This window comes from Heptranchias perlo, chromosome 5 (genome assembly GCF_035084215.1).
Source record: "Heptranchias perlo isolate sHepPer1 chromosome 5, sHepPer1.hap1, whole genome shotgun sequence".
NCBI classification, from domain to species: Eukaryota; Metazoa; Chordata; class Chondrichthyes; order Hexanchiformes; family Hexanchidae; genus Heptranchias; species Heptranchias perlo.
The window spans coordinates 4,025,044-4,051,114 of record NC_090329.1 but is presented as its reverse complement, the minus strand read 5'-3'; the positions used below and the strand labels follow the sequence as shown (position 1 = coordinate 4,051,114).

Sequence of the window (26,071 nt, the reverse complement as noted above, 5' to 3'; positions counted from 1 at the left end):
CACCGAGTGCTGTTTGGTGAGGGGCTTTCACCGAGTGCTGTTTGGTGAGGGGCTTTCACCGAGTGCTGTTTGGTGAGGAGCTTTCAGTGAGTGCTGTTTGGTGAGGAGCTTTCACCGAGTGCTGTTTGGTGAGGGGCTTTCAGTGAGTGCTGTTTGGTGAGGGGCTTTCAGTGAGTGCTGTTTGGTGAGGGGCTTTCAGCGAGTGCTTTTTGGTGAGGAGCTTTCAGTGAGTGCTGTTTGGTGAGGAGCTTTCACCGAGTGCTGTTTGGTGAGGGGCTTTCAGTGAGTGCTGTTTGGTGAGGGGCTTTCAGCGAGTGCTGTTTGGTGAGGAGCTTTCAGTGAGTGCTGTTTGGTGAGGGGCTTTCAGTGAGTGCTGTTTGGTGAGGGGCTTTCAGTGAGTGCTGTTTGGTGAGGGGCTTTCAGCGAGTGCTGTTTGGTGAGGAGCTTTCAGTGAGTGCTGTTTGGTGAGGGGCTTTCACCGAGTGCTGTTTGGTGAGGGGCTTTCACCGAGTGCCGTTTGGTGAGGAGCTTTCACCGAGTGCTGTTTGGTGAGGAGCTTTCACCGAGTGCTGTTTGGTGAGGGGCTTTCACCGAGTGCTGTTTGGTGAGGGGCTTTCACCGAGTGCTGTTTGGTGAGGAGCTTTCACCGAGTGCTGTTAGGTGAGGGGCTTTCAGTGAGTGCTGTTTGGTGAGGGGCTTTCAGCGAGTGCTGTTTGGTGAGGGGCTTTCAGTGAGTGCTGTTTGGTGAGGAGCTTTCACCGAGTGCTGTTAGGTGAGGGGCTTTCAGTGAGTGCTGTTTGGTGAGGGGCTTTCAGCGAGTGCTGTTTGGTGAGGGGCTTTCAGTGAGTGCTGTTTGGTGAGGGGCTTTCAGCGTGTGCTGTTTGGTGACGAGCTTTCAGTGAGTGCTGTTTGGTGAGGGGCTTTCAGTGAGTGCTGTTTGGTGAGGGGCTTTCACCGAGTGCTGTTTGGTGAGGGGCTTTCAGTGAGTGCTGTTTGGTGAGGGGCTTTCAGTGAGTGCTGTTTGGTGAGGAGCTTTCAGTGAGTGCTGTTTGGTGAGGAGCTTTCACCGAGTGCTGTTTGGTGAGGGGCTTTCAGTGAGTGCTGTTTGGTGAGGAGCTTTCAGTGAGTGCTGTTTGGTGAGGGGCTTTCAGTGAGTGCTGTTTGGTGAGGAGCTTTCAGTGAGTGCTGTTTGGTGAGGGGCTTTCAGCGAGTGCTGTTTGGTGAGGGGCTTTCAGTGAGTGCTGTTTGGTGAGGGGCTTTCAGTGAGTGCTGTTTGGTGAGGAGCTTTCACCGAGTGCTGTTTGGTGAGGGGCTTTCAGTGAGTGCTGTTTGGTGAGGGGCTTTCAGTGAGTGCTGTTTGGTGAGGAGCTTTCAGTGAGTGCTGTTTGGTGAGGGGCTTTCAGTGAGTGCTGTTTGGTGAGGAGCTTTCAGTGAGTGCTGTTTGGTGAGGGGCTTTCAGCGAGTGCTGTTTGGTGAGGGGCTTTCAGTGAGTGCTGTTTGGTGAGGGGCTTTCAGCGAGTGCTGTTTGGTGAGGGGCTTTCAGTGAGTGCTGTTTGGTGAGGAGCTTTCAGTGAGTGCTGTTTGGTGAGGAGCTTTCACCGAGTGCTGTTTGGTGAGGAGCTTTCAGTGAGTGCTGTTTGGTGAGGGGCTTTCAGTGAGTGATGTTTGGTGAGGGGCTTTCAGTGAGTGCTGTTTGGTGAGGGGCTTTCAGCGAGTGCTGTTTGGTGAGGAGCTTTCACCAAGTGCTGTTTGGTGAGGGGCTTTCAGTGAGTGCTGTTTGGTGAGGAGCTTTCAGTGAGTGCTGTTTGGTGAGGAGCTTTCACCGAGTGCTGTTTGGTGAGGAGCTTTCAGTGAGTGCTGTTTGGTGAGGGGCTTTCAGTGAGTGCTGTTTGGTGAGGAGCTTTCACCGAGTGCTGTTTGGTGAGGAGCTTTCACCGAGTGCTGTTTGGTGAGGAGCTTTCAGTGAGTGCTGTTTGGTGAGGGGCTTTCAGCGAGTGCTGTTTGATGAGGAGCTTTCACCGAGTGCTGTTTGGTGAGGGGCTTTCAGTGAGTGCTGTTTGGTGAGGGGCTTTCAGTGAGTGCTGTTTGGTGAGGAGCTTTCAGTGAGTGCTGTTTGGTGAGGAGCTTTCACCGAGTGCTGTTTGGTGAGGGGCTTTCACCGAGTGCTGTTTGGTGAGGAGCTTTCAGCGAGTGCTGTTTGGTGAGGGGCTTTCACCGAGTGCTGTTTGGTGAGGGGCTTTCAGCGAGTGCTGTTTGGTGAGGGGCTTTCACCGAGTGCTGTTTGGTGAGGGGCTTTCACCGAGTGCTGTTTGGTGAGGGGCTTTCAGTGAGTGCTGTTTGGTGAGGAGCTTTCAGTGAGTGCTGTTTGGTGAGGGGCTTTCAGCGAGTGCTGTTTGGTGAGGAGCTTTCAGCGAGTGCTGTTTGGTGAGGGGCTTTCACCGAGTGCTGTTTGGTGAGGGGCTTTCAGTGAGTGCTGTTTGGTGAGGAGCTTTCAGTGAGTGCTGTTTGGTGAGGAGCTTTCACCGAGTGCTGTTTGGTGAGGGGCTTTCACCGAGTGCTGTTTGGTGAGGGGCTTTCAGCGAGTGCTGTTTGGTGAGGAGCTTTCAGTGAGTGCTGTTTGGTGAGGAGCTTTCAGTGAGTGCTGTTTGGTGAGGGGCTTTCAGTGAGTGCTGTTTGGTGAGGGGCTTTCAGTGAGTGCTGTTTGGTGAGGAGCTTTCAGTGAGTGCTGTTTGGTGAGGGGCTTTCAGTGAGTGCTGTTTGGTGAGGGGCTTTCAGTGAGTGCTGTTTGGTGAGGGGCTTTCAGTGAGTGCTGTTTGGTGAGGAGCTTTCACCGAGTGCTGTTTGGTGAGGGGCTTTCAGGGAGTGCTGTTTGGTGAGGGGCTTTCAGTGAGTGCTGTTTGGTGAGGGGCTTTCAGTGAGTGCTGTTTGGTGAGGGGCTTTCAGTGAGTGCTGTTTGGTGAGGGGCTTTCAGTGAGTGCTGTTTGGTGAGGAGCTTTCACCGAGTGCTGTTTGGTGAGGGGCTTTCAGCGAGTGCTGTTTGGTGAGGGGCTTTCACCGAGTGCTGTTTGGTGAGGGGCTTTCACCGAGTGCTGTTTGGTGAGGAGCTTTCAGGGAGTGCTGTTTGGTGAGGAGCTTTCACCGAGTGCTGTTTGGTGAGGAGCTTTCACCGAGTGCTGTTTGGTGAGGGGCTTTCAGCGAGTGCTGTTTGGTGAGGGGCTTTCACCGAGTGCTGTTTGGTGAGGGGCTTTCAGCGAGTGCTGTTTGGTGAGGAGCTTTCAGCGAGTGCTGTTTGGTGAGGGGCTTTCACCGAGTGCTGTTTGGTGAGGGGCTTTCAGTGAGTGCTGTTTGGTGAGGGGCTTTCATTGAGTGCAGTTTGATGAGGAGCTTTCACCGAGTGCTGTTAGGTGAGGAGCTTTCAGTGAGTGCTGTTTGGTGAGGAGCTTTCAGCGAGTGCTGTTTGGTGAGGGGCTTTCAGTGAGTGCTGTTTGGTGAGGAGCTTTCAGTGAGTGCTGTTTGGTGAGGAGCTTTCAGTGAGTGCTGTTTGGTGAGGAGCTTTCAGTGAGTGCTGTTTGGTGAGGGGCTTTCACCGAGTGCTGTTTGGTGAGGGGCTTTCAGTGAGTGCTGTTTGGTGAGGGGCTTTCAGTGAGTGCTGTTTGGTGAGGAGCTTTCACCGAGTGCTGTTTGGTGCGGGGCTTTCAGTGAGTGCAGTTTGGTGAGGGGCTTTCAGTGAGTGCTGTTCGGTGAGGGGCTTTCAGTGAGTGCAGTTTGATGAGGAGCTTTCACCGAGTGCTGTTTGGTGAGGGGCTTTCAGTGAGTGTTGTTTGGTGAGGAGCTTTCACCGAGTGCTGTTTGGTGAGGGGCTTTCAGTGAGTGCTGTTTGGTGAGGGGCTTTCACCGAGTGCTGTTTGGTGAGGGGCTTTCACCGAGTGCTGTTTGGTGAGGGGCTTTCAGCGAGTGCTGTTTGGTGAGGGGCTTTCAGTGAGTGCTGTTTGGTGAGGAGCTTTCAGTGAGTGCTGTTTGGTGAGGAGCTTTCACCGAGTGCTGTTTGGTGAGGAGCTTTCACCGAGTGCTGTTTGGTGAGGGGCTTTCACCGAGTGCTGTTTGGTGAGGAGCTTTCACCGAGTGCTGTTTGGTGAGGAGCTTTCACCGAGTGCTGTTTGGTGAGGGGCTTTCAGCGAGTGCTGTTTGGTGAGGAGCTTTCACCGAGTGCTGTTTGGTGAGGGGCTTTCAGCGAGTGCTGTTTGGTGAGGAGCTTTCACCGAGTGCTGTTTGGTGAGGAGCTTTCACCGAGTGCTGTTTGGTGAGGGGCTTTCAGCGAGTGCTGTTTGGTGAGGAGCTTTCACCGAGTGCTGTTTGGTGAGGGGCTTTCAGCGAGTGCTGTTTGGTGAGGAGCTTTCACCGAGTGCTGTTTGGTGAGGGGCTTTCACCGAGTGCTGTTTGGTGAGGGGCTTTCACCGAGTGCTGTTTGGTGAGGGGCTTTCAGCGAGTGCTGTTTGGTGAGGAGCTTTCAGCGAGTGCTGTTTGGTGAGGAGCTTTCAGTGAGTGCTGTTTGGTGAAGAGCTTTCACCGAGTGCTGTTTGGTGAGGAGCTTTCACCGAGTGCTGTTTGGTGAGGGGCTTTCACCGAGTGCTGTTTGGTGAGGGGCTTTCAGCGAGTGCTGTTTGGTGAGGAGCTTTCACCGAGTGCTGTTTGGTGAGGGGCTTTCAGCGAGTGCTGTTAGGTGAGGAGCTTTCACCGAGTGCTGTTTGGTGAGGGGCTTTCAGTGAGTGCTGTTTGGGGAGGGGCTTTCAGTGAGTGCTGTTTGGTGAGGGGCTTTCAGCGAGTGCTGTTTGGTGAGGAGCTTTCACCGAGTGCTGTTTGGTGAGGGGCTTTCAGCGAGTGCTGTTTGGTGAGGGGCTTTCAGCGAGTGCTGTTTGGTGAGGAGCTTTCACCGAGTGCTGTTTGGTGAGGGGCTTTCAGCGAGTGCTGTTAGGTGAGGAGCTTTCACCGAGTGCTGTTTGGTGAGGGGCTTTCAGTGAGTGCTGTTTGGTGAGGGGCTTTCAGTGAGTGCTGTTTGGTGAGGGGCTTTCAGTGAGTGCTGTTTGGTGAGGAGCTTTCAGTGAGTGCTGTTTGGTGAGGGGCTTTCAGTGAGTGCTGTTTGGTGAGGAGCTTTCTCCGAGTGCTGTTTGGTGAGGAGCTTTCAGCGAGTGCTGTTTGGTGAGGAGCTTTCACCGAGTGCTGTTTGGTGAGGGGCTTTCAGTGAGTGCTGTTTGGTGAGGAGCTTTCAGTGAGTGCTGTTTGGTGAGGAGCTTTCACCGAGTGCTGTTTGGTGAGGAGCTTTCTCCGAGTGCTGTTTGGTGAGGAGCTTTCACCGAGTGCTGTTTGGTGAGGAGCTTTCTCCGAGTGCTGTTTGGTGAGGGGCTTTCACCGAGTGCTGTTTGGTGAGGAGCTTTCACCTAGTGCTGTTTGGTGAGGAGCTTTCACCTAGTGCTGTTTGGTGAGGGGCTTTCAGTGAGTGCTGTTTGGTGAGGGGCTTTCTCCGAGTGCTGTTTGGTGAGGGGCTTTCAGTGAGTGCTGTTTGGTGAGGGGCTTTCAGTGAGTGCTGTTTGGTGAGGAGCTTTCTCCGAGTGCTGTTTGGTGAGGGGCTTTCAGTGAGTGCTGTTTGGTGAGGGGCTTTCAGTGAGTGCTGTTTGGTGAGGGGCTTTCACCGAGTGCTGTTTGGTGAGGAGCTTTCTCCGAGTGCTGTTTGGTGAGGGGCTTTCAGTGAGTGCTGTTTGGTGAGGGGCTTTCAGTGAGTGCTGTTTGGTGAGGAGCTTTCACCTAGTGCTGTTTGGTGAGGGGCTTTCAGCGAGTGCTGTTTGGTGAGGGGCTTTCAGTGAGTGCTGTTTGGTGAGGGGCTTTCAGTGAGTGCTGTTTGGTGAGGAGCTTTCACCGAGTGCTGTTTGGTGAGGAGCTTTCAGTGAGTGCTGTTTGGTGAGGAGCTTTCAGTGAGTGCTGTTTGGTGAGGGGCTTTCACCGAGTGCTGTTTGGTGAGGGGCTTTCACCGAGTGCTGTTTGGTGAGGGGCTTTCAGTGAGTGCTGTTTGGTGAGGGGCTTTCAGTGAGTGCTGTTTGGTGAGGAGCTTTCACCGAGTGCTGTTTGGTGAGGAGCTTTCACCGAGTGCTGTTTGGTGAGGGGCTTTCAGTGAGTGCTGTTTGGTGAGGGGCTTTCAGTGAGTGCTGTTTGGTGAGGAGCTTTCAGTGAGTGCTGTTTGGTGAGGGGCTTTCAGTGAGTGCTGTTTGGTGAGGGGCTTTCACCGAGTGCTGTTTGGTGAGGAGCTTTCACCGAGTGCTGTTTGGTGAGGAGCTTTCACCGAGTGCTGTTTGGTGAGGAGCTTTCACCGAGTGCTGTTTGGTGAGGAGCTTTCACCGAGTGCTGTTTGGTGAGGAGCTTTCAGTGAGTGCTGTTTGGTGAGGGGCTTTCACCGAGTGCTGTTTGGTGAGGAGCTTTCACCGAGTGCTGTTTGGTGAGGGGCTTTCACCGAGTGCTGTTTGGTGAGGAGCTTTCACCGAGTGCTGTTTGGTGAGGAGCTTTCAGTGAGTGCTGTTTGGTGAGGGGCTTTCAGTGAGTGCTGTTTGGTGAGGAGCTTTCACCGAGTGCTGTTTGATGAGGGGCTTTCAGCGAGTGCTGTTTGGTGAGGAGCTTTCACCGAGTGCTGTTTGGTGAGGGGATTTCAGTGAGTGCTGTTTGGTGAGGAGCTTTCAGCGAGTGCTGTTTGGTGAGGGGCTTTCAGTGAGTGCCGTTTGGTGAGGGGCTTTCACCGAGTGCTGTTTGGTGAGGGGCTTTCAGTGAGTGCTGTTTGGTGAGGGGCTTTCACCGAGTGCTGTTTGGTGAGGGGCTTTCAGTGAGTGCTGTTTCGTGAGTGGCTTTCACCGAGTGCTGTTTGGTGAGGAGCTTTCAGTGAGTGCTGTTTGGTGAGGGGCTTTCACCGAGTGCTGTTTGGTGAGGAGCTTTCAGTGAGTGCTGTTTGGTGAGGGGCTTTCACCGAGTGCTGTTTGGTGAGGGGCTTTCACCGAGTGCTGTTTGGTGAGGGGCTTTCACCGAGTGCTGTTTGGTGAGGAGCTTTCAGTGAGTGCTGTTTGGTGAGGAGCTTTCACCGAGTGCTGTTTGGAGCTTGCAGGCCTGCAGCTCCTGATTTCCCATTCATTAAATTTAATTGACAGAGAATCTACCTGTGAGTGCCACTCCTCACCAGGAACGCATGATTGAGGAATCAGCCTGATAATTTATCCCTTTAAAGATGTGAGGGTAACACACGCAATATTGTTGTTCGTCGCTGCATCTTTGTTGTTGTTCGAAATGTTATTTTAGTTGTGAGTAATGTCACTATGGTGCAGTGCATTGGAAGTACAAAGAGCTGTGCTGTGGAGTGAGAGGAATGAACAAATAGAATTAATCTTTTTGATTTGTTATATTATGCTAAGTTCTGGTCTCAACTGTGCTGCTGTGGGAGGTTCAGATCAGAAGGCCCAAAAATGAAGTGGCCATTTTTCTGGGTCACTGGTTTGGCTCTGAGTTGGTGATATGGTAGAGTATTGTGTATTGGCTGAGGGTCGACAAAATGTTTCAGGTCGCCAGGTGTAACAGAGTGAGAGAGGGAAGATAATTAAGCCATTGGATGTTGAGAGCTCCATATTTGAAATAGGGATACCTGAAATAGATCGTGGAGGAGGGGCGGCGGTCGGAGATCGTGGGGGGGGTGGGGAGAGATTGTGGGGGGGAGGGAGAGAGATCGTGGTGGGGGGGGAAGAGATTGTGGGAGGGAGGGAGTGAGATCATGGTGGGGGAGAGAGATCGTGGGGGGGTTGGTGGGGGTGGGTGGGGTGGAGGGGGTGGTGTTGGTCAATCTCGTGTGTGGGATCGAGGCAGGTGGGCTTGTTGGTCCTGGAGGAAACACTCCTGCTCCTCCTGACCCACAAGCAGTGCGATAAAGGCACTCACTTGTTGATCCGGGCTGTCTCACCTCCTCTCACGTGACCCGAATCAGAAGGTCCAGGAATCCCGCCCCCCCAAGAGTTAAAAATAAAAAACCTATTAAAATGGAGGCCCGCAGCCTCCTTAAAAGATTTCACTGCCCGACCCGCCTCCTGAGAGCAGGATGACCGCCCGCCCCACGATCCGCCTCCGTTAAAACCAGAAGTGGGCGGGTTGGGGTCGGGTTTTAGTTTTTTTTTTACAAATTTTACCTTCCCGCTCGCCCCCAACCCACACGTTCGTGGGGTTAAAATTTACCCCGTGGTGTCAGAGTGGGATTTTGGCACTCTGAGAAACACCGAGAGCATTCACGCAGGTCACACTGGCACAACAGGAGCGGGCCGACAAGATTCTGGAACTCCAAGAAGAAATGAATCGGATCATGAGGGTGAAAGCGGAAGATGAGGCAGTGATGTCAGCACCCGAGAAGGTGGAGGGAAAGCAGTTGGTTAACGGTGAGGTAGCCACAGGGCCTGAGATAGACAATCACAAAGTCAAAGAGGAAATTGGCACCGACCGGTCAAGCAGGAAGGATTCGGATTTGCCAGCGAGCATTAATGGGGAAAATCACACAAGTGGACAAAAGTTGAGGTGAACGAGAATTGCACAGCAAAGGAGAAAGTTGCAGACCAGGATCCCCCAGAGCCCGAGATGCTTACTGAGGAAATAGTGTCAAAATGTGCGGAGGGGGATTCTTCAAAGAGTTCCGTAGACACCAAGCTCTCCGACAAGGCAACGCCTGGAAAAAAACAGACAAATTTCACCAAAGGAGTGGAAGGATTTTCAGACAAGGTGCCATTGAGGAGAACGAGAGCTTCCCTGAGACAACAGGGAGTGTGTACTGAAGGAACTGCCTGTATCCAATGACCTCCTCTTTTCTTGCCTTGCCATCCACGTGGACCATCTCACTGAGAGGGAAAGTGAAACAAAAATGAATGTCCAGAATATTTCCATGGTCCTTTGCCCTACTGTTCAGATCAGTAATCGGGTACTGTGTCTGTGTTTCACTCATGGCAAAGAGCTGTTTGGGGAGATCGAGCTGAAGCCAGTAGTGAGACCACTTCACTGGTCTAGTGTGGCAACGATGCCAGCCTTGCCTGAGATACAGGAGAGCATTAAGGAAGAAATCGGGTGGCAGGAGTTGCCTGCACAGAGACCTGCAGGCTGGCATAAAGGGCTTATCCAAAAAGGAGAAGTTGTGGGAGGAATGGAAAATTTTAATCGCACTGAAGCGCAGACTGCATGAAGTGAAGGGGCAGGAATGTGAAACAAAGCTTGCCCGGGCAGCTACTAATAGTTAGGAATTGACCAAGACTTGTGAGCACCCCACCGCTGCATTAAATGGTCTGCTGTTGGAATACCAAGGAGCAATATGGGACTGCAACAGTTGAAGGATATTACCAGAAACGTTCTCGGCTTTAATTACTCCGACAAAGCAGACACCTTATCATCCAGAAGAAATGAGACCACTAAAGGTGGATGGGGAAAATGGTATTGGTGCACTAAAGCATCAGGAATTGGAGCCTTATCTTGAGAGGAAGCTGCTGTTAAAGGGACATAAAGGAGGGTGGAAGTGTCAAACTCAACTACCTCTGGAGCAGAGTTTGTAAAGATTCAGCAGACGCCATCTTGAGGCTTAGACAAGGAGGCAATTGAACGCAGCGGCTCATTTGACGGTGAGGCAGACGGAATCGTAAGCTATTGTATCGACGAATGGGGATGCCCTCTCTCAAATGTTGTGCCTTATGACAGGAATCACTCGAGCTCCTGGCTCTTTGCTGGTGTAGGGGGAGTATGTTACAGAGGGAGAGAGGGACGACACATAAACCATAGGATGTTGAGAGCTCTGTATCCGAGGTAGGGATACCACTTTAAGAAGTTATATAAGGCGAGATAGCTTTAAGAAATCGTTGACCTAATTGCCTTTAATCAGGAACGACTCAGCCTGTAAGAATAAAAGGCTGGAAACGCTCTCAGTTGTGAAAGGGAGGAACTGTGAGAGATAAGAGATAAGAGATGGGCTTGGTCATTGCTGCAAGTAAAGAGTCCATGTGGGTGAATAAACCTCACGGGCTCGATGTTACCAGGGCTACGGGTTTGCGGCGGGGGGGCTATTGGGCGCGTGGGTAACGCGCCCGGTGAAATCAGTCAGCCACCCGCGCGATCGCAGCCAAATTGGATCCACTTACCTGCTCCTCCGGGTTCCCCACTGCTGATCTGTGCGTCGGGCGGGCTGCACATGCGCAGTAAGATCTGTCAGCTGGAGGAGCTCTATTTAAAGGGGCAGTCCTCCACTGACAGATGCTGCAACAAATAGGAAAAAATACAGCATGGAGCAGCCCAGGGGGAAGGCTGCTCCCAGTTTAATGATGCCTCACTCCAGGTATCAATACATGGGGTGAGGAGGAGGGGGAGGTCAGAGATCTTCCTCCCGGCGGGCGGGAGGAAGCAGCCTGCCTCTGCCACCAGGAAGGCCTGGCTTGAGGTGGCAGAGGAGGTCACCTGCACCACCAACATATCGCCCACCTGCATACAGTGCAGGAGGCGGTCCAATGACCTCAGTAGGTCAGCCAAAGTGAGTACACGTAGTCTTTCCCCTACACTCCGTCTGCCACAACACTGCCCCCACCCCACATCTCCTTCAGCACTGCCAACACTACTCTGTCACATCACTCCTCATACCCACTCAAACCTCATCCTCATCTTACCTGCACCTACTCACCTCGCCAGTACTCATCCCGCCACTACCACTCAACCCAATCCTCATACAATCTCATGGCTCTATCTCATACTCACCCTCTCGTGCATCTCTTTCACGGCCAGCCTCACTCAAACTGCCACGACCTGTGCTGCAGCCACAGGGCATGCATCACATATGTGCAGTAGGAAGCGTAAGGCAAACGTGTCGTGAGCATGAAGGGGATGCACAAGGTTGTTTGAGGGTTTGTCATGGTTTTTACTTATATTGAATTTCTTACCAACTCACATTACATATTATATTGGCACCACTACTGCCACGTCTTCGCGAATCCTGTCTGGTTTGTGCAATAATGCCCTCTCCTGAGGATCACAATGAAGACCCACAACTGATGCCACCCATTGTGTCACTGCAGAGTGGGTGTAGGTGTATTTGCAGGGCTCTTTTGTACAGACGACTGAGAGACATCGGCGATGTCCCCGTTGCACCCTGGAAGGATGCAGAGGAGAAGTTGTTGAGGGCAGTGGTGACTTTGACAGCGACAGGTAGGAAGATGGTGCTCGGGCCAGCCGGGAGCAGCTCGGCATGAAGGAGGCTGCAGATGTCCATGACGACATGTCGAGTGACTCTGAGCCTCCGTGTGCACTGCTGCTCAGAGAGGTCCAGGAAGCTGAGCCTCGGTCTGTGGACCCTGTGGCGAGGGTAGTGCCCTCTGCGACGCATCTCTCTCTGCAGTTGCCCTCCCTCCTGCTGTGCAGGTGGATGTGTCACAGCACTGTGTTGTGGAGCTCCACGTGTCAGAGGTGGATGGCGAGGCTGGTGAGGCTGGTGATGTTGTTCGCCCTCCGAGGAGGTCATGACTGCAGCTACGGCGGCCCCCATCCGGAAGATGTACATCTGAGGGGGTCCACAAGGTAGGTACATGTCTCTGGACCCCGGGGTAAGTGTGGAAATTGGTGAATTTTCTTGTCAGGAGGAGGGTGGTGGAGGCCAAACTTTGTCCCAAGTGACAGAGTGTCCTCCTGCAATGAGTGAGGGTCTCCCCCCGCCCCTGTCAAATGGACCTTTGCAGCTGCCACAGGCTGACAGCTGCAACACGTCCATTTGAACTGGGAGTGTTTCCCCCAGTGTGGAAAACAGTCCCAGTTGTCGAGAAAATCCCACCCCTCCTCACATAATCCCTTAATCAGGTCAGTTAATGACCTGAAATAGCACAATAAATACTTTCAAGTGGCACCCCGCTGGCTTTAATTGCCTGTGGGACGTCGGCGCGTCAGTGGGGAACCCGGAAGTGGGCGGGTTGGAGCCGGGCTCCGGACCCGCTCCGGGATTCCCCGATTTTCGGAGCCCCCCCCCGCCAGGAACGCACCCGGTATCGGGTGCTAAAATGAAGCCCCACTTGTTTTAGGATCTGGTCTGTGTGTCTAATTGACCTCCTGGTCCTGGGCCTGCATCAGCTTGTTACACCAGGAATACATTTAATCAGACAGCTGTTTCATTACTTCATATGGAAGGTTCACAACTGGAATTAATGTTCATGCATTTTGAGGTATGTGAGTCTGACTTTGTATATATTATTTGACAAATCAGAGGCACTGCAAAATTATTTTCATAATGACATTTCAGCTCTTGTATGAATATTTTCTGTATACATATGATAATCTTAAGGCACACAAGTGATGCAATTTTGTTAAAATATTGCCATTTGAGGATCTAATTTTGAATTGGGTACAATTTACCAAATATTATTCCGAGTCTATTTCCTTTAGTGTTACACACTGAGGGGGTAATTTTGACTGATGCTGTAGAATGGGTGATAGTGGGTCGGTAGACTGTTTTTACATGTGTCTCAATTTTTTTTTTCTTTCCATCGGGCTGCTGATTTGCCATCACCTGTTTTACACTATCCCAAAACCCCTTTTCCACCCCTCCCCTCCCCTGGCCAACATCCCCCATCCTTGAGAGTCAAGACCAAGTGCAGTCTTCAGTTGATTTGGGGTTAGAGGCTGGGGGATATAATTCAATCCCTATTTTAAAGTCCCAGGGGTAGAAGCCTGGAGGAACACTCTTGCTCCTCCCAGCCCCACAAAAATAAAGTAAAACTTCTGTGGGCTCCCTCAGCTGAAAGTAGACTGAGCATCCACTGCCCAAACTCCACCCAGTACTGTCCTAAAATGGCAAATAGGATCCTATGTATGTCATTATTAAAAGGGCCTACTGCCTAAATCAGTGAGTGCTCGGGCTGGCCAGTGATAGGTGCAGGGGAAGATGGTGACTGCCACAATGATGCTGGGAACTGGGTGATAAGCCATTTCCTGCCATTTTTGGGGCACTACCACACTGTTTTTGTGGGTGGAAGGCCTCAACATCTTCCCCCATATATATTCTGTCCTTATTTTCAGATTTCCATTGTTATTATGTCTACATTTATAGTGGAAACTGCCTTTTTATTTAAAGTATATTTATACTTATTATGCTGTAACTTCATCTTCAGTGGTGGGAAGGTATCTTTATAGCATGAAAAGTGTAAATGGGCATGTCCATTGTCAGTGTGGCCATATGAATTTTTATTGTAAAAGTTAAAGAGCATACAGACATAGTTTTTAAAAAATTAAAAATCTGAGATGCATTTGTTTTGAAATAGTTCAATTTTCACCCAGTTCAACACATAACCTTAGGGCCTTGATCACAGTCACTTTCAGCTTCAATGTGACAAACTGATTTGTGCCTCTTTATTCTTCTCCTAAGTAAAGACATTTATTTGTATAATACCTTACCAATCATTACATAATCAAATCAATTTTCCTACATACCTGTGGCACCCATTTTGAAGATACAAAACTGGTGGCTTCGATAACAGATAATCCTGTTTCTGACAGAAGGTTGATCAACTTAATTTTCACTTCTGTTGGTACAATCACCTGAAAACAATTCATTCAAATATAGTAAAATGCCAATATTCATCAACTGTGATTCTCCAAATGATGGGTTGCTGATCTTGGCAAATCTATTGGAAGATACCAAAAGAGACTAAGGTCTGCCCAAATAGAAACACTGGTGAGGTGGTCAGCCTGTTTTGACACTACCACCAGCAGGGTCTTGCAAGCAGTGGTGTAGTGATTAGAAAATTACAGGTGCCCTGCTTCTGATTCTCCATCCAAATGGGTCTGATTTTCTTCACTGACTGCCTCACAGGGTCTCAAATTTTTATTCACCATATCATCAGGCTACTTAATCATCTGGACATGGTGTGCCCTTACCACTGCCACACCTGAGAGCAGTTAGAGTAGCACAAACCAGGCATCCAACTTGGGCTTTCTTGGTCCAAATGGCTCACCATCACACTATGCAATGCACTTATCCATAGTCCTCAGGGAGCTGCTATAAACCACTCCTATCATGATAAGGTTTTATTTTTTTTAAAGTGTAATTTACTCTCAGATAAAGTGGGCAGATTTTGCTCTTTTGTGGTTGGATATTATATGATTACTTGTAGAGCCCATTAAAGAAAACTGTGTGGGGAGGATTGCATGTTGGTAACAGGAGACATTGGATGTGCTCAATTTCACCATGCACTCAACCCAGTTGATTATAAAATGTCCAAGTGCAGAAGAGAAATTCTGCCCTAAGTTTTTATTTTCCCTTTCCCACAGAATCTTTTGGGTGTTCACACCTAACAGGTAGCCACTAAGCTGCCACTAAGCTCCTGGTCCATCAGCAAACAACAAAATAAAAGGTCGATTTGGAACATAGGATGAGGAGTAGCCCATTCAGCCCCTCGAGTCTGTTCCACCATTCAATTAGATCATGGCTGCTCTGTATCTTAACTCCATCTACCCACCTTGATTCCATAATCCTTAATACCTTTGTCTAACAAAAATCTATCAATCTCAGTTTGGAAATTTTCAACTGACCCCCAGCCTCAACAGCTTTTTGAGGGACAGAGTTCCAGATTTCCACTCCCCTTTGTGTGAAGAAGTGCTTCCTGACATCACCCCTGAATGGCCTAGCTCTAATTTTAAGGTTATACCCCCTTGTTCTGGACTCTCCCACTAGACAAATAGTTTCTCTCTATCTACCCCATCAAATCCTTTAATCATCTTAAACACCTCAATTAGATCACCGATTAATCTTCTATACTCAATGGAATACAAGCCTGGTCTATGCAACCTGTCCTCATAATTTAACCCTCTAAGCCCTGGTATCATTCTGGTGAATCTGCACTGCACCCCCTCCAATGCCAATATATCCTTCCTGAGGTGTGATGCCCAGAATTGAATGCAGTCTCTCCTGATGGGGTCTAACCAGAGCTTTATATAACTGTAAAATAACTTGTACCCATTTGTATTCCAGCCCTCTTGAGATAAAGGCCAACATCCCATTAGCCTTTTAAATTATGTTTTGTACCTGTCCGTTAGTTGTTAGTGATTGGTATTCAGCATAGGAAAAGATGTCAATCAGAAGATATCTCAGCTGAGAAATATCAAATCCCAATTTAGCACTGTCGTAATTTTGCTGGTGCAATGTCTAAATTATTGGGAATAATAATTCAAGTTTTAGTAATGAGCTGTGAAAGATTGTGTTTGTTAAAGTATACAAAGGAGATTTCCAATCAGTGAACTCAACCAAAAATTAGCAGTATTCATGTCAGCAGTGTTATGACATTGGATACACATACATCAGGAATCTGCTGTGTTTTTTGTTTATGCTATGGTTCTAATTGGGTTGGGGTATGTATTTAAAAACCAACAGTGGTAAGCTTTGTAAAATTAGGGGACCAACTCTGCCAGAGGACTTAGTTACATTGTATAACAATAAAACAACTGGCAAAAGTTACACTGAAATAAAATTGTGAATTCTCCACAGTTCTAATCGTCCTTATCAACTCATTCAATAGTTTTAGATAAGGACCATAGAACCATAGGAATGTTTTAAGAGCATTCTATCAAACCTAAAATGACAGCAATACCCAGACTTAGTCAGTGTTAATACTGTCTCATTGGAAATGAAGGATACAGGCAAAACTTATTTAGTACACTAAAAATAATATATTGGCCTAGAAATTCGGCCGTGCCCATTTTTGGGATGCGGGAGAGGCAGAGGATACAATCCCTGTGGGTGAATGGTGAGACACGAGGTGCCCTCGATATTGAGCTTCGGGCTCATTTCTGTGGAGCTGGCGAGCTGCGCAGAACTGCCGGCAAAACGCCATTGAAGATTGAACCACTGCTACCATCGCAGCGGCCCTCAGGTAAGTGAGGAAGGATGGGCAATTGGGCTTCATTCCTGGAAGGGTGGGTGATCTAGCCTCAGGCCAGGGGGGCAGCGATTGGTAGCCAGGTCAAAGAATCATACACCATGGAAGGTGGCCGATCGTGCCTGTATCAGCTCTTTGAAAGAATTGTCCAATTGGTCCTAATCTCCTGATCTTTGCTCACAGCGCTGTAATTTTTCCTTTTCATCCACTTATCCAACTCCCTTTTGGAAATTACTATTGAATCTGCTTCCATGCAGCGAATTCCAGATCATAACTCACTGCGTTTATATAAAAAATAATTCTCCTCATCTCTCCTCCGGTTCTTTTGCCAATTATCTTAAATCTGTGTCCTCTGGCTACTAACCCACCAACCAGTGACAACAGTTTCTTTTTATTTACTCCATTAAAACCGTTCATAATTTTGAACATCTCCATTAAATTTCTCCTTAGAGCAGAGAAGGTTAACGGGAACATATAAGGTAGCCAAACTTAGTGGGAGGATAGAAGATTGGGAATTCTTCAAAAGACAGCAAAAAGTAACTAAAGGATTGATTAAGAAAGGGAAGTTAGATTATGAAAAGAAATTAGCAAAAATATAAAAACAGATAGCAAGAGTTTCTATAGTTATATAAAAAGAAAAAGAAAAAGAAAAAGGGTGGCTAAGGCAAACGTAGGTCCCTTAGAGGATGAGACCGGGAAATTAATGGTGGGAAACATGAAGATGGCAAAAATGCTGAACAAATATTTTGTTTCAGTCTTTACAGTAGAGGACACTAAGAATATCCCAACACTGGACAAACAGGGGACTCTCGGGGGGGAGGAGCTAAATACGATTAAAATCACTCAGGAGATGGTACTCAGTAAAATAATGGGACTCAAGGCGGATAAATCCCCTGGACCTGATGGCTTCCATCCTAGGGTCTTGAGGGAAGTGGCAGTAGGGATTGTGGATGCTTTGGTGATAGTTTTCCAAAATTCCCTGGACTCAGGAGAGGTCCCGGCAGATTGGAAAACTGCTAATGTAACACCGTTATTTAAAAAGGGTAGTAGGCAGAAGGCTGGAAATTATAGGCCAGTTAGCTTAACATCTGTGGTGGGTAAAATTTTGGAGTCTATTATTAAGGAGACAGTAACGGAACATTTAGATAAGCATAATTTAATAGGACAAAGTCAGCATGGCTTTATGAAGGGGAAGTCATGTCTGACAAATTTGCTTGAGTTCTTCGAGGATATAACGTATAGGGTGGATAAAGGGGAACCAGTGGACATAGTGTATTTAGACTTCCAGAAGGCATTCGACAAGGTGCCACATAAAAGATTATTACTTAAGATAAAAAATCACGGGATTGGGGGTAATATTCTGGCATGGGTGGAGGATTGGTTATCGAACAGGAAGCAGAGAGTTGGGATAAATGGTTCATTTTCGGACTGGCAACCAGTAACCAGTGGTGTTCCACAGGGGTCGGTGCTGGGTCCCCAACTCTTTACAATCTATATTAACGATTTGGAGGAGGGGACCGAGTGCAACATATCAAAATTTGCAGATGATACAAAGATGGGAGGGAAAGTAGAGAGTGAGGAGGACATAAAAAACCTGCAAGGGGATATAGACAGGCTGGGTGAGTGGGCGGAGATTTGGCAGATGCAATATAATATTAGAAAATGTGAGGTTATGCACTTTGGCAGGAAAAATCAGAGAGCAAGTTATTTTCTTAATGGCGAGAGACTGGAAAGTACTGCAGTACAAAGGGATCTGGGGGTCCTAGTGCAAGAAAATCAAAAAGTTGGTATGCAGGTGCAGCAGGTGATCAAGAAAGCCAACGGAATGTTGGCTTTTATTGCTAGGGGGATAGAATATAAAAACAAGGAGGTATTGCTGCAGTTATATAAGGTATTGGTGAGACCGCACCTGGAATACTGCATACAGTTTTGGTCTCCATACTTAAGAAAAGACATACTTGCTCTCGAGGCAGTACAAAGAAGGTTCACTCGGTTAATCCCGGGGATGAGGGGGCGGACATATGAGGAGAGGTTGAGTAGATTGGGACTCTACTCATTGGAGTTCAGAAGAATGAGAGGCGATCTTATTGAAACATATAAGATTGTGAAGGGTCTTGATCGGGTGGATGCAGTAAGGATGTTCCCAAAGATGGGTGAAACTAGAACTAGGGGGCATAATCTTAGAATAAGGGGCTGCTCTTTCAAAACTGAGATGAGGAGAAACTTCTTCACTCAGAGGGTGGTAGGTCTGTGGAATTTGCTGCCCCTGGAAGCTGTGGAAGCTACATCATTAGATAAATTTAAAACAGAAATAGACAGTTTCCTAGAAGTAAAGGGAATTAGGGGTTATGGGGAGCGGGCAGGAAATTGGACATGAAGCTGAGTTCGGATCGGTCAATGCCCTGTGGGTGGCGGAGAGGGCCCAGGGGCTGTGTGGCCGGGTCCTGCTCCGACTTCTTGTGTTCTTTAGATTTGTGGTTGGGATCAGATCAGCCATGATCTTATTGAATGGCGGAGCAGGCTCGAGGGGCCGATTGGCCTACTCCTGCTCCAATTTCTTATGTTCTTATGTTCTTATGAACAGTCCCAGCTTCTCCAGTCTCTCCACATAACTGAAGTCCCTCATCCCTGGGATCATTCTAGTAAATATCCTCTGCACCCTCGACATCCTTCCTAAAGTGTGGTGCCCAGAATTGGACAGAATACTCTATCTGAAGCCTAACCAGTGTTTATAAAGATTTAGCATAACTTCCTTGTTTTTGTACTTTATGCCTCTATTAATAAAGGTCAGGATGCCATATACTTTTTCAACTTGTCCTGCCACCTTCAAAGATTTGTGTATGTGAACCTCCAGGTCTCTGTTCCTGCACCCCTTTTAAATTGTACCAGTAAGTTTATATTGCCTCTCCTCAATCTTCCATCGAAAATGCATTAAATTTGATCCGCCATGTGTCTGCCCATTTCACCAGTCTGTCCATGTCCTCCTAAAATCTGTTACTATCCTCCACACTCTTTATTACATTTCCAAGTTTTGTGCCATCTGCAAACTTTGAAATTATACCCTCTATACCCAAGTCCAGGTCATTAATATATATCAAAAAGAGCAGTGGCCCTAATACTGACCCCTGGGGAACACGACTGTATACTTCCCTCCAGTCTGAAAAACAACCGTTCACCACTACTCTCTGCTTTCTGTCTCTTAGCCAATTTTACTGCCACTGTCCCTTTAATCCCATGGGCTTCAATTTTTTGAAAAGTCTATTATGTGGTACTTTATCAAACAATGAGTAGGGTTTCCTCTGTGGATAGTCATTCGATCTCTGGATGATTAGCAAAAATATATCATCATGTGGAAAGCGATCATACTCAACAAATTAGGGATTGCGATAGCAGTGGTTATCTGTGCCCCTTAATTTAAATCTATAACAAAGCAGCTTTTAGAAACTGTACACTGACAGATCCTTGCCCAACTCACTATGCATTAATGTCTGAGCAGCTCCTTCCAGGGCAGCATTTAAATAGTAGAACACAAATACTTTGAAATAATGTGATGAATACAATTGACAGGATAATACTGTTCTGTCTTTTAGGAAATTGTGTTAGCCACCTTGGGCCGAATATCCCAGGCTGTTAAGAGAAGCAAGGAAGGAAATAGTGAAGGTTCTGACCGTCACCTCTCTGGCTACAGGCGTGGTGCCGGAGGATTGGAGGACCGCTAATGTTGTACCGTTGTTTAAAAAGGGAGAAAGGGATAGACCGAGTAATTATAGGCCAGACAGTCTAACCTCAGTGGTGGACAAATTATTGGAAAAAGCTGTGAGGGACAGTATTTAATCAAAGGCACTAGTTAATCAAGGACAGTCAGCATGGATTTGTTAAGGGAAAGTCGTGTCTGATTAACCTGAATGAATTTTTTTTGAGAAGGTAACAAGGAGGGTCGGTGAGGGTGGTGTGTTTGATGTAGTCTATGTGGATTTTAGCAAAGCTTTTGACAAGGTCCCACATAGACTGGTCAGAAAAGTAAAAGCCCATGGGATCCAAGGGAAAATGGCAAATTGGATCCAGAATTGGCTGTGGCAGGAAGCAAAGGGTAATGGTTAACGGGTGTTTTTGTGACTAGAAGGCTGTTTCCATGGGGTTTCAACAGGGCTCAGTACCTGGTCCCTTGCTTTTTGTGGTATTTATTAATGATTTAGATTTAAATGTAGGGGCCATGGTGAAGACGTTCGCAGATGATACAAAAGTTGGCCGTGTGGTTGATAGTGAGGAGGAAAGCTGTAGACTGCAGGAAGATATCAATGGACTGGTCAGACGGGCAGAAAAGTGGCAAATAGAATTCAATCCAGAGAAGTGTGAGGTAATGCATTTGGGGAGGGCAAAAAAGGCAAGGGAATACACAATAAATGGGAGGATACTGAGAGGTGTAGAGGAAGTGAGGGACCTTGGAGTGCATGTCCACAGATCCCTGAAGGTAGAAGGACAGGTAGATAAGGTGGTTAAAAAGTCATATGGGATACTTTCCTTTATTAATCGAGGCATAGAATATAAGAGCAGGGAGGTTATGCTAGAACTGTATAAAACATTGGTTAGGCCACAGCTTGAGTACTGAGCACAGTTCTGGTCACCACATTACAGGAAGGATGTGATTGCACTGGAGAGGGAACAGAGGAGATTTCATAGAATCATAAAAATTTACGGCACAGAAGGAGACCATTCGGCCCATCATGTCCGTGCCGGCCGAAAAAGAGCTATCCAGCCTAATCCCACTTTCCAGCACCTGGTCCACGGTCTTGTAGGTTACGGCACTTAAAGTGCTATGGGCCAAGAGCTGGAAAGTGGGATTAGGCTGGGTGGCTCTTTTACGGCTGGCACAGGCACGACAGGACGAATGGCCTCCTTCTGTGCCGTAAATTTCCATGATTCTATATGTCCCAGCTAAATTGGTTATACTATATTTTATTATACCACACAACTTCAAATTTTATTGACTTTTTATGAAATATTGCACTATTAAATAAACAAATTCTAACAACTAGTACAACAAATACCGTGATTCATGCTTTGAAGATCAACAAAATAAGCTTTTAGTCAGCATTTTATATTTTACAATGTTAGGAATTGCACAACCTGGAACAGTGAAGGAGGCGGGAGCGGCCCAGTGGAGAACCAGAGTGGCAGAGGGAAGCAAATAAAGGTCGAGGCTCGAAGGCCTAAACTGACCTGGAGCAGCGGGAGCGGTGGAGGAGGAGGCGGAGGAGGAGGAGGCGGCGGAGGAGGTGGAGGCGGAGGTGGTGAAGGCGGAGGTGGTGGCAGCAGAGGAGGTGGAGGCGGAGGCAGCGGAGGAGGAGGTGGAGGCAGCGGAGGAGGTGGAGGCGGAGGCGGAGGTGGTGGAGGAGGTGGAGGCAGCGGAGGTGGTGGAGGAGGTGGAGGCAGCGGAGGTGGTGGAGGAGGTGGAGGCGGCGGAGGAGATGGAGGAGGTGGTGGAGGAGGTGGAGGCGGCGGAGGAGGCGGAGGCAGCGGAGGTGGTGAAGGCGGCGGAGGAGGAGGTGGAGGAGGCGGTGGAGGAGGTGGAGGCAGCGGAGGTGGTGGAAGAGGAGGTGGTGGAGGAGGTGGAGGAGGTGTAGGAGGAGGTGGTGGAGGTGGTGGAGGCAGCGGAGGAGGTGGAGGCAGCGGAGGAGGTGGAAGAGGAGGTGGTGGAGGAGGTGGAGGAGGTGTAGGAGGTGGAGGCAGCGGAGGAGGAGGTGGAGGCAGCGGAGGAGGTGGAGGCAGTGGAGGTGGTGGAGGCAGCGGAGGAGGTGGAAGAGGAGGTGGTGGAGGAGGTGGAGGAGGTGTAGGAGGTGGAGGCAGCGGAGGAGGAGGTGGAGGCAGCGGAGGAGGTGGAGGCGGAGGCGGCGGAGACGGAGGTGGTGGAGGAGGTGGAGGAGGTGGAGGCGGAGGCGACGGAGACGGAGGTGGTGGAGGAGGTGGAGGCAGCGGAGGAGGAGGTGGAAGAGGAGGTGGTGGAGGAGGTGGAGGAGGTGTAGGAGGAGGTGGTGGAGGTGGTGGAGGTGGTGGAGGTGGTGGAGGCAGCGGAGGAGGTGGAGGCGGAGGCGGCGGAGACGGAGGTGGTGGAGGAGGTGGAGGAGGTGGAGGCAGCGGAGGAGGAGGTGGAAGAGGAGGTGGAGGAGGTGTAGGAGGAGGTGGTGGAGGCGGTGGAGGTGGTGTAGGAGGTGGAGGCAGCGGAGGAGGAGGTGGAGGCAGCGGAGGAGGTGGAGGCGGAGGCGGCCGAGACGGAGGTGGTGGAGGAGGTGGAGGCGGGGGAGGAGGAGGTGGTGGAGGAGCTGTAGGAGGAGGTGGTGGAGGTGGTGGAGGAGGTGTAGGAGGTGGAGGCAGCGGAGGAGGAGGTGGAGGCAGCGGAGGAGGTGGAGGCGGAGGCGGCGGAGACGGAGGTGGTGGAGGAGGTGGAGGCAGCGGAGGAGGAGGTGGAGGAGGAGGTGTAGGAGGAGGTGGTGGAGGTGGTGGAGGCAGCGGAGGAGGTGGTGGAGGAGGTGGAGGAGGTGGTTGAGGTGGTGGAGGAGGTGGAGGAGGTGGAGGAGGCGGAGGTGGAGGAGGCGGAGGTGGAAGAGGCGGAGGTGGAGGAGGCGGAGGAGGAGGCGGAGGAGGAGGCGGAGGAGGCGGAGGAGGAGGCGGAGGAGGCGGTGGAGGAGGCGGTGGAGGAGGCGGAGGAGGCAGAGGAGGAGGTGGAGGAGGAGGTGGAGGAGGAGGAGGTGGAGGAGGTGGAGGAGGAGGTGGAGGAGGAGGTGGAGGAGGCGGAGGTGGAGGAGGCGGAGGAGGAGGCGGAGGAGGCGGAGGAGGAGGAGGCGGAGGAGGAGGCGGAGGAGGAGGCGGAGGAGGAGACGGAGGAGGCGGAGGAGGAGGTGGAGGAGGAGGTGGAGGTGGAGGAGGTGGAGGAGGTGGAGGAGGAGGTGGAGGAGGTGGAGGAGGTGGAGGAGGAGGAGGAGGAGGTGGAGGAGGAGGTGGAGGAGGTGGAGGAGGCGGAGGTGGAGGAGGCGGAGGTGGAGGAGGCGATGAGGAGGAGGTGGAGGAGGCGGAGGATGAGGCGGAGGTGGAGGAGGCGGAGGAGGAGGAGGTGGAGGAGGTGGAGGAGGCGGAGGTGGAGGAGGCGGAGGTGGAGGAGGCGGAGGAGGAGGAGGTGGAGGAGGTGGAGGAGGCGGAGGTGGAGGCGGAGGAGGAGGCGGAGGAGGAGGTGGAGGAGGAGGTGGAGGAGGCGGAGGAGGCGGAGGAGGCGGAGGTGGAGGAGGCGGAGGCAGCGGAGGAGGAGGTGGAGGCGGAGGAGGCGGAGGTGGAGGAGGTGGAGGAGGAGGAGGAGGAGGCGGAGGTGGAGGAGGCGGAGGAGGCGGAGGTGGAGGAGGCGGAGGCAGCGGAGGAGGAGGTGGAGGCGGAGGAGGCGGAGGTGGAGGAGGAGGAGGAGGAGGTGGAGGAGGAGGCGGAGGAGGAGGCGGAGGTGGAGGAGGCGGAGGAGGAGGAGGTGGAGGAGGTGGAGGAGGCGGAGGTGGAGGAGGCGGAGGTGGAGGCGGAGGAGGAGGCGGAGGAGGCGGAGGAGGAGGTGGAGGAGGCGGAGGAGGCGGAGGAGGCGGAGGTGGAGGAGGCGGAGGCGGCGGAGGAGGAGGTGGAGGCGGAGGAGGCGGAGGAGGCGGAGGAGGAGGAGGCGGAGGAGGAGGCGGAGGAGGAGGCGGAGGTGGAGGAGGCGGAGGAGGAGGAGGTGGAGGAGGTGGAGGAGGCGGAGGTGGAGGAGGCGGAGGAGGAGGAGGTGGAGGAGGTGGAGGAGGCGGAGGTGGAGGCGGAGGAGGAGGCGGAGGAGGAGGTGGAGGAGGCGGAGGAGGAGGTGGAGGAGGCGGAGGAGGCGGAGGAGGCGGAGGTGGAGGAGGCGGAGGCAGCGGAGGAGGAGGTGGAGGCGGAGGAGGCGGAGGTGGAGGAGGTGGAGGAGGAGGAGGCGGAGGAGGAGGAGGCGGAGGAGGAGGCGGAGGAGGAGGAGGAGGCGGTGGAGGAGGCGGAGGAGGAGGAGGCGGTGGAGGAGGCGGAGGAGGAGGCGGTGGAGGCGGAGGAGGAGGAGGAGGAGGAGGCGGAGGAGGCGGAGGTGGAGGAGGCGGAGGAGGATGCGGAGGAGGCGGCGGAGGAGGAGGAGGAGGAGGCGGAGGTGGAGGAGGCGGAGGAGGAGGCGGAGGAGGAGGAGGTGGAGGAGGCGGAGGAGGCGGAGGTGGAGGAGGCGGAGGAGGAGGCGGTGGAGGCGGAGGAGGAGGAGGTGGAGGAGGCGGAGGAGGAGGCGGAGGAGGCGGAGGCGGAGGAGGCGGAGGTGGAGGAGGCGGAGGTGGAGGAGGCGGAGGAGGCAGGAGCATTCAGTGGGATCGAGAAAGAAACAAGGAGTGACGTCACAGGACAACAGTTAGGTGATTGGCTGGAGATCGTGGGCGGTGCAGCACAAGGGAAGGAGCTGATTGGTGAGTGTTATTTGTTAAATTTATTAGATTATTTACTAAATTGAGGCGTGACGGGGCAGCCCTGACCCATCGAATGCACGGCCTGGGCCATGTGGGAACTCCAGGACACTTCCCGTGTCCCCCACAGGTGCAGGAAGTGTCGTCAGGTGGAGGAGCTCGAGCTCCGGGTTTCGGACCTTGAGCAGCAGCTGGTGTCACTGCAGTGTATCCGCGAGGCTGAGAGCTACGGGGATAGAACGTTCCAGGAGGTGGTCACCCTGCAGATTAAGAGAGTGCAGGCAGAGAGGGACTGGGTGACCACCAGACAGACAAGGAGGACCAGGCAGGTGGTGCAGGAGTGTCCTGAGTGCATCTCACTCTCTAACTGATTCTGAATACTGGAGAGGGTGATGGTTCCACTGGGAGTACAGCTAGAGTCAAGTCCACAGCACCATGGGTGGCTGAGCAGGGGGAAGGAGGAAGATCAGGAGACCAATAGTTAGGGGAACAGACAGGTGTTTCTGCGGCTGTAGATGTGAGTCCAGGATGGTACGTTGCCTCCCTGGTGCCAGGGTCCAGGATGTCACTGAGTGGCTGCAGAACATTCTGGAGGGGGAGGGTGAACAGCCAGAGGTCGTGGTCCATATTGGTACCAATGACCTAGGTAGAAAGAGGGATGAGGTCCTCCAGGCAGATTTTAGGGAGCTGGGAAAGAGACTAATAAGCAGGACCTCAAAGATTGTAACCTCCGGATTACTCCCAGTGCCATGCGTTAGTGAGTATAGAAACAGGAGGATAGAGCAGATCAATGCATGGCTGGAGAGATGGTGCAGGAGGGAGGGCTTTAGATTCCTGGGGCATTGGGACCATTTCTGGGGGAGGTGGGACCTGTACAGGCCGGACGGGTCACACCTCAACTGAGCTGGGACCAATGTCCTCGCGGGGAGGTTCGCGAGTGCTGTGGGGGAGGGTTTAAACTAATTTGACAGGGGGGATGGACACCAGGATGTAGCATTGGAAAGGAGAAACAAGGTGCACAAAGGATTGGGAGAGAAGGTAGCACTGGAGTAAGTAATAGTACGGTATTAGATGGGACCAGACTAAGAGAGAGTACAAGAAGGTGTAAGATAGGTTTACAGTGCATGTGTGTAAACACACAAAGTGTGGTAAATAAGGTTGGTGAGCTGCAGGATCAAATAGCCACATGGGAATATGATGCCGTGACGATAACGGAGACCTGGCTCAAAAAAGGGCATGATTGGGTACTAAATATTCCTGGATACAAGATGTTCAGGAAACATAGGGAAGGAAAGAAAGGAGGGGCGGGGGTTGACAGTATTGATTAAGGAGAATATTGCAGTGCTGGAGAGAGAGGATGTCGTGGAAGGGTCAAGAACAGAATCTATTTGGTTAGAGTTAAGAAACAATAGAGGTGCCATTACACTACTGGGTGTATTCTACAGGGAACCAACTAGTGGGAAGGAGATAGAGGAGCAAATTTGCAGGGAAATTAGAGAGGTACAAAAAGTATAGAGCAGTGATAATGGGGGATTTCAACTATCCTAATATAGACTGGGACAGTAATAGTGTAAAGGGCAGAGAGGGGAATAATTTCTGAAGTGTGTTCAGGAGAACTTTCTTGATCAGTATGTTTCTGGCCCAATGCGG

General features: G+C 51.0%; 1 protein-coding gene across 1 annotated transcript in view; it reads right to left on the bottom strand.

Annotated features, from left to right (window-relative positions):
- hmgcll1 (3-hydroxymethyl-3-methylglutaryl-CoA lyase like 1) overlaps positions 1 to 26,071 on the bottom strand; it is a 370,971-nt gene that overhangs the window by 316,184 nt on the left and 28,716 nt on the right. The window contains exon 3 of the mRNA XM_067983696.1: positions 13,504 to 13,611. Within this exon, the coding sequence (XP_067839797.1) occupies positions 13,504 to 13,611 (108 nt within the window). The remainder of the gene's footprint in view (positions 1 to 13,503; positions 13,612 to 26,071) is intronic.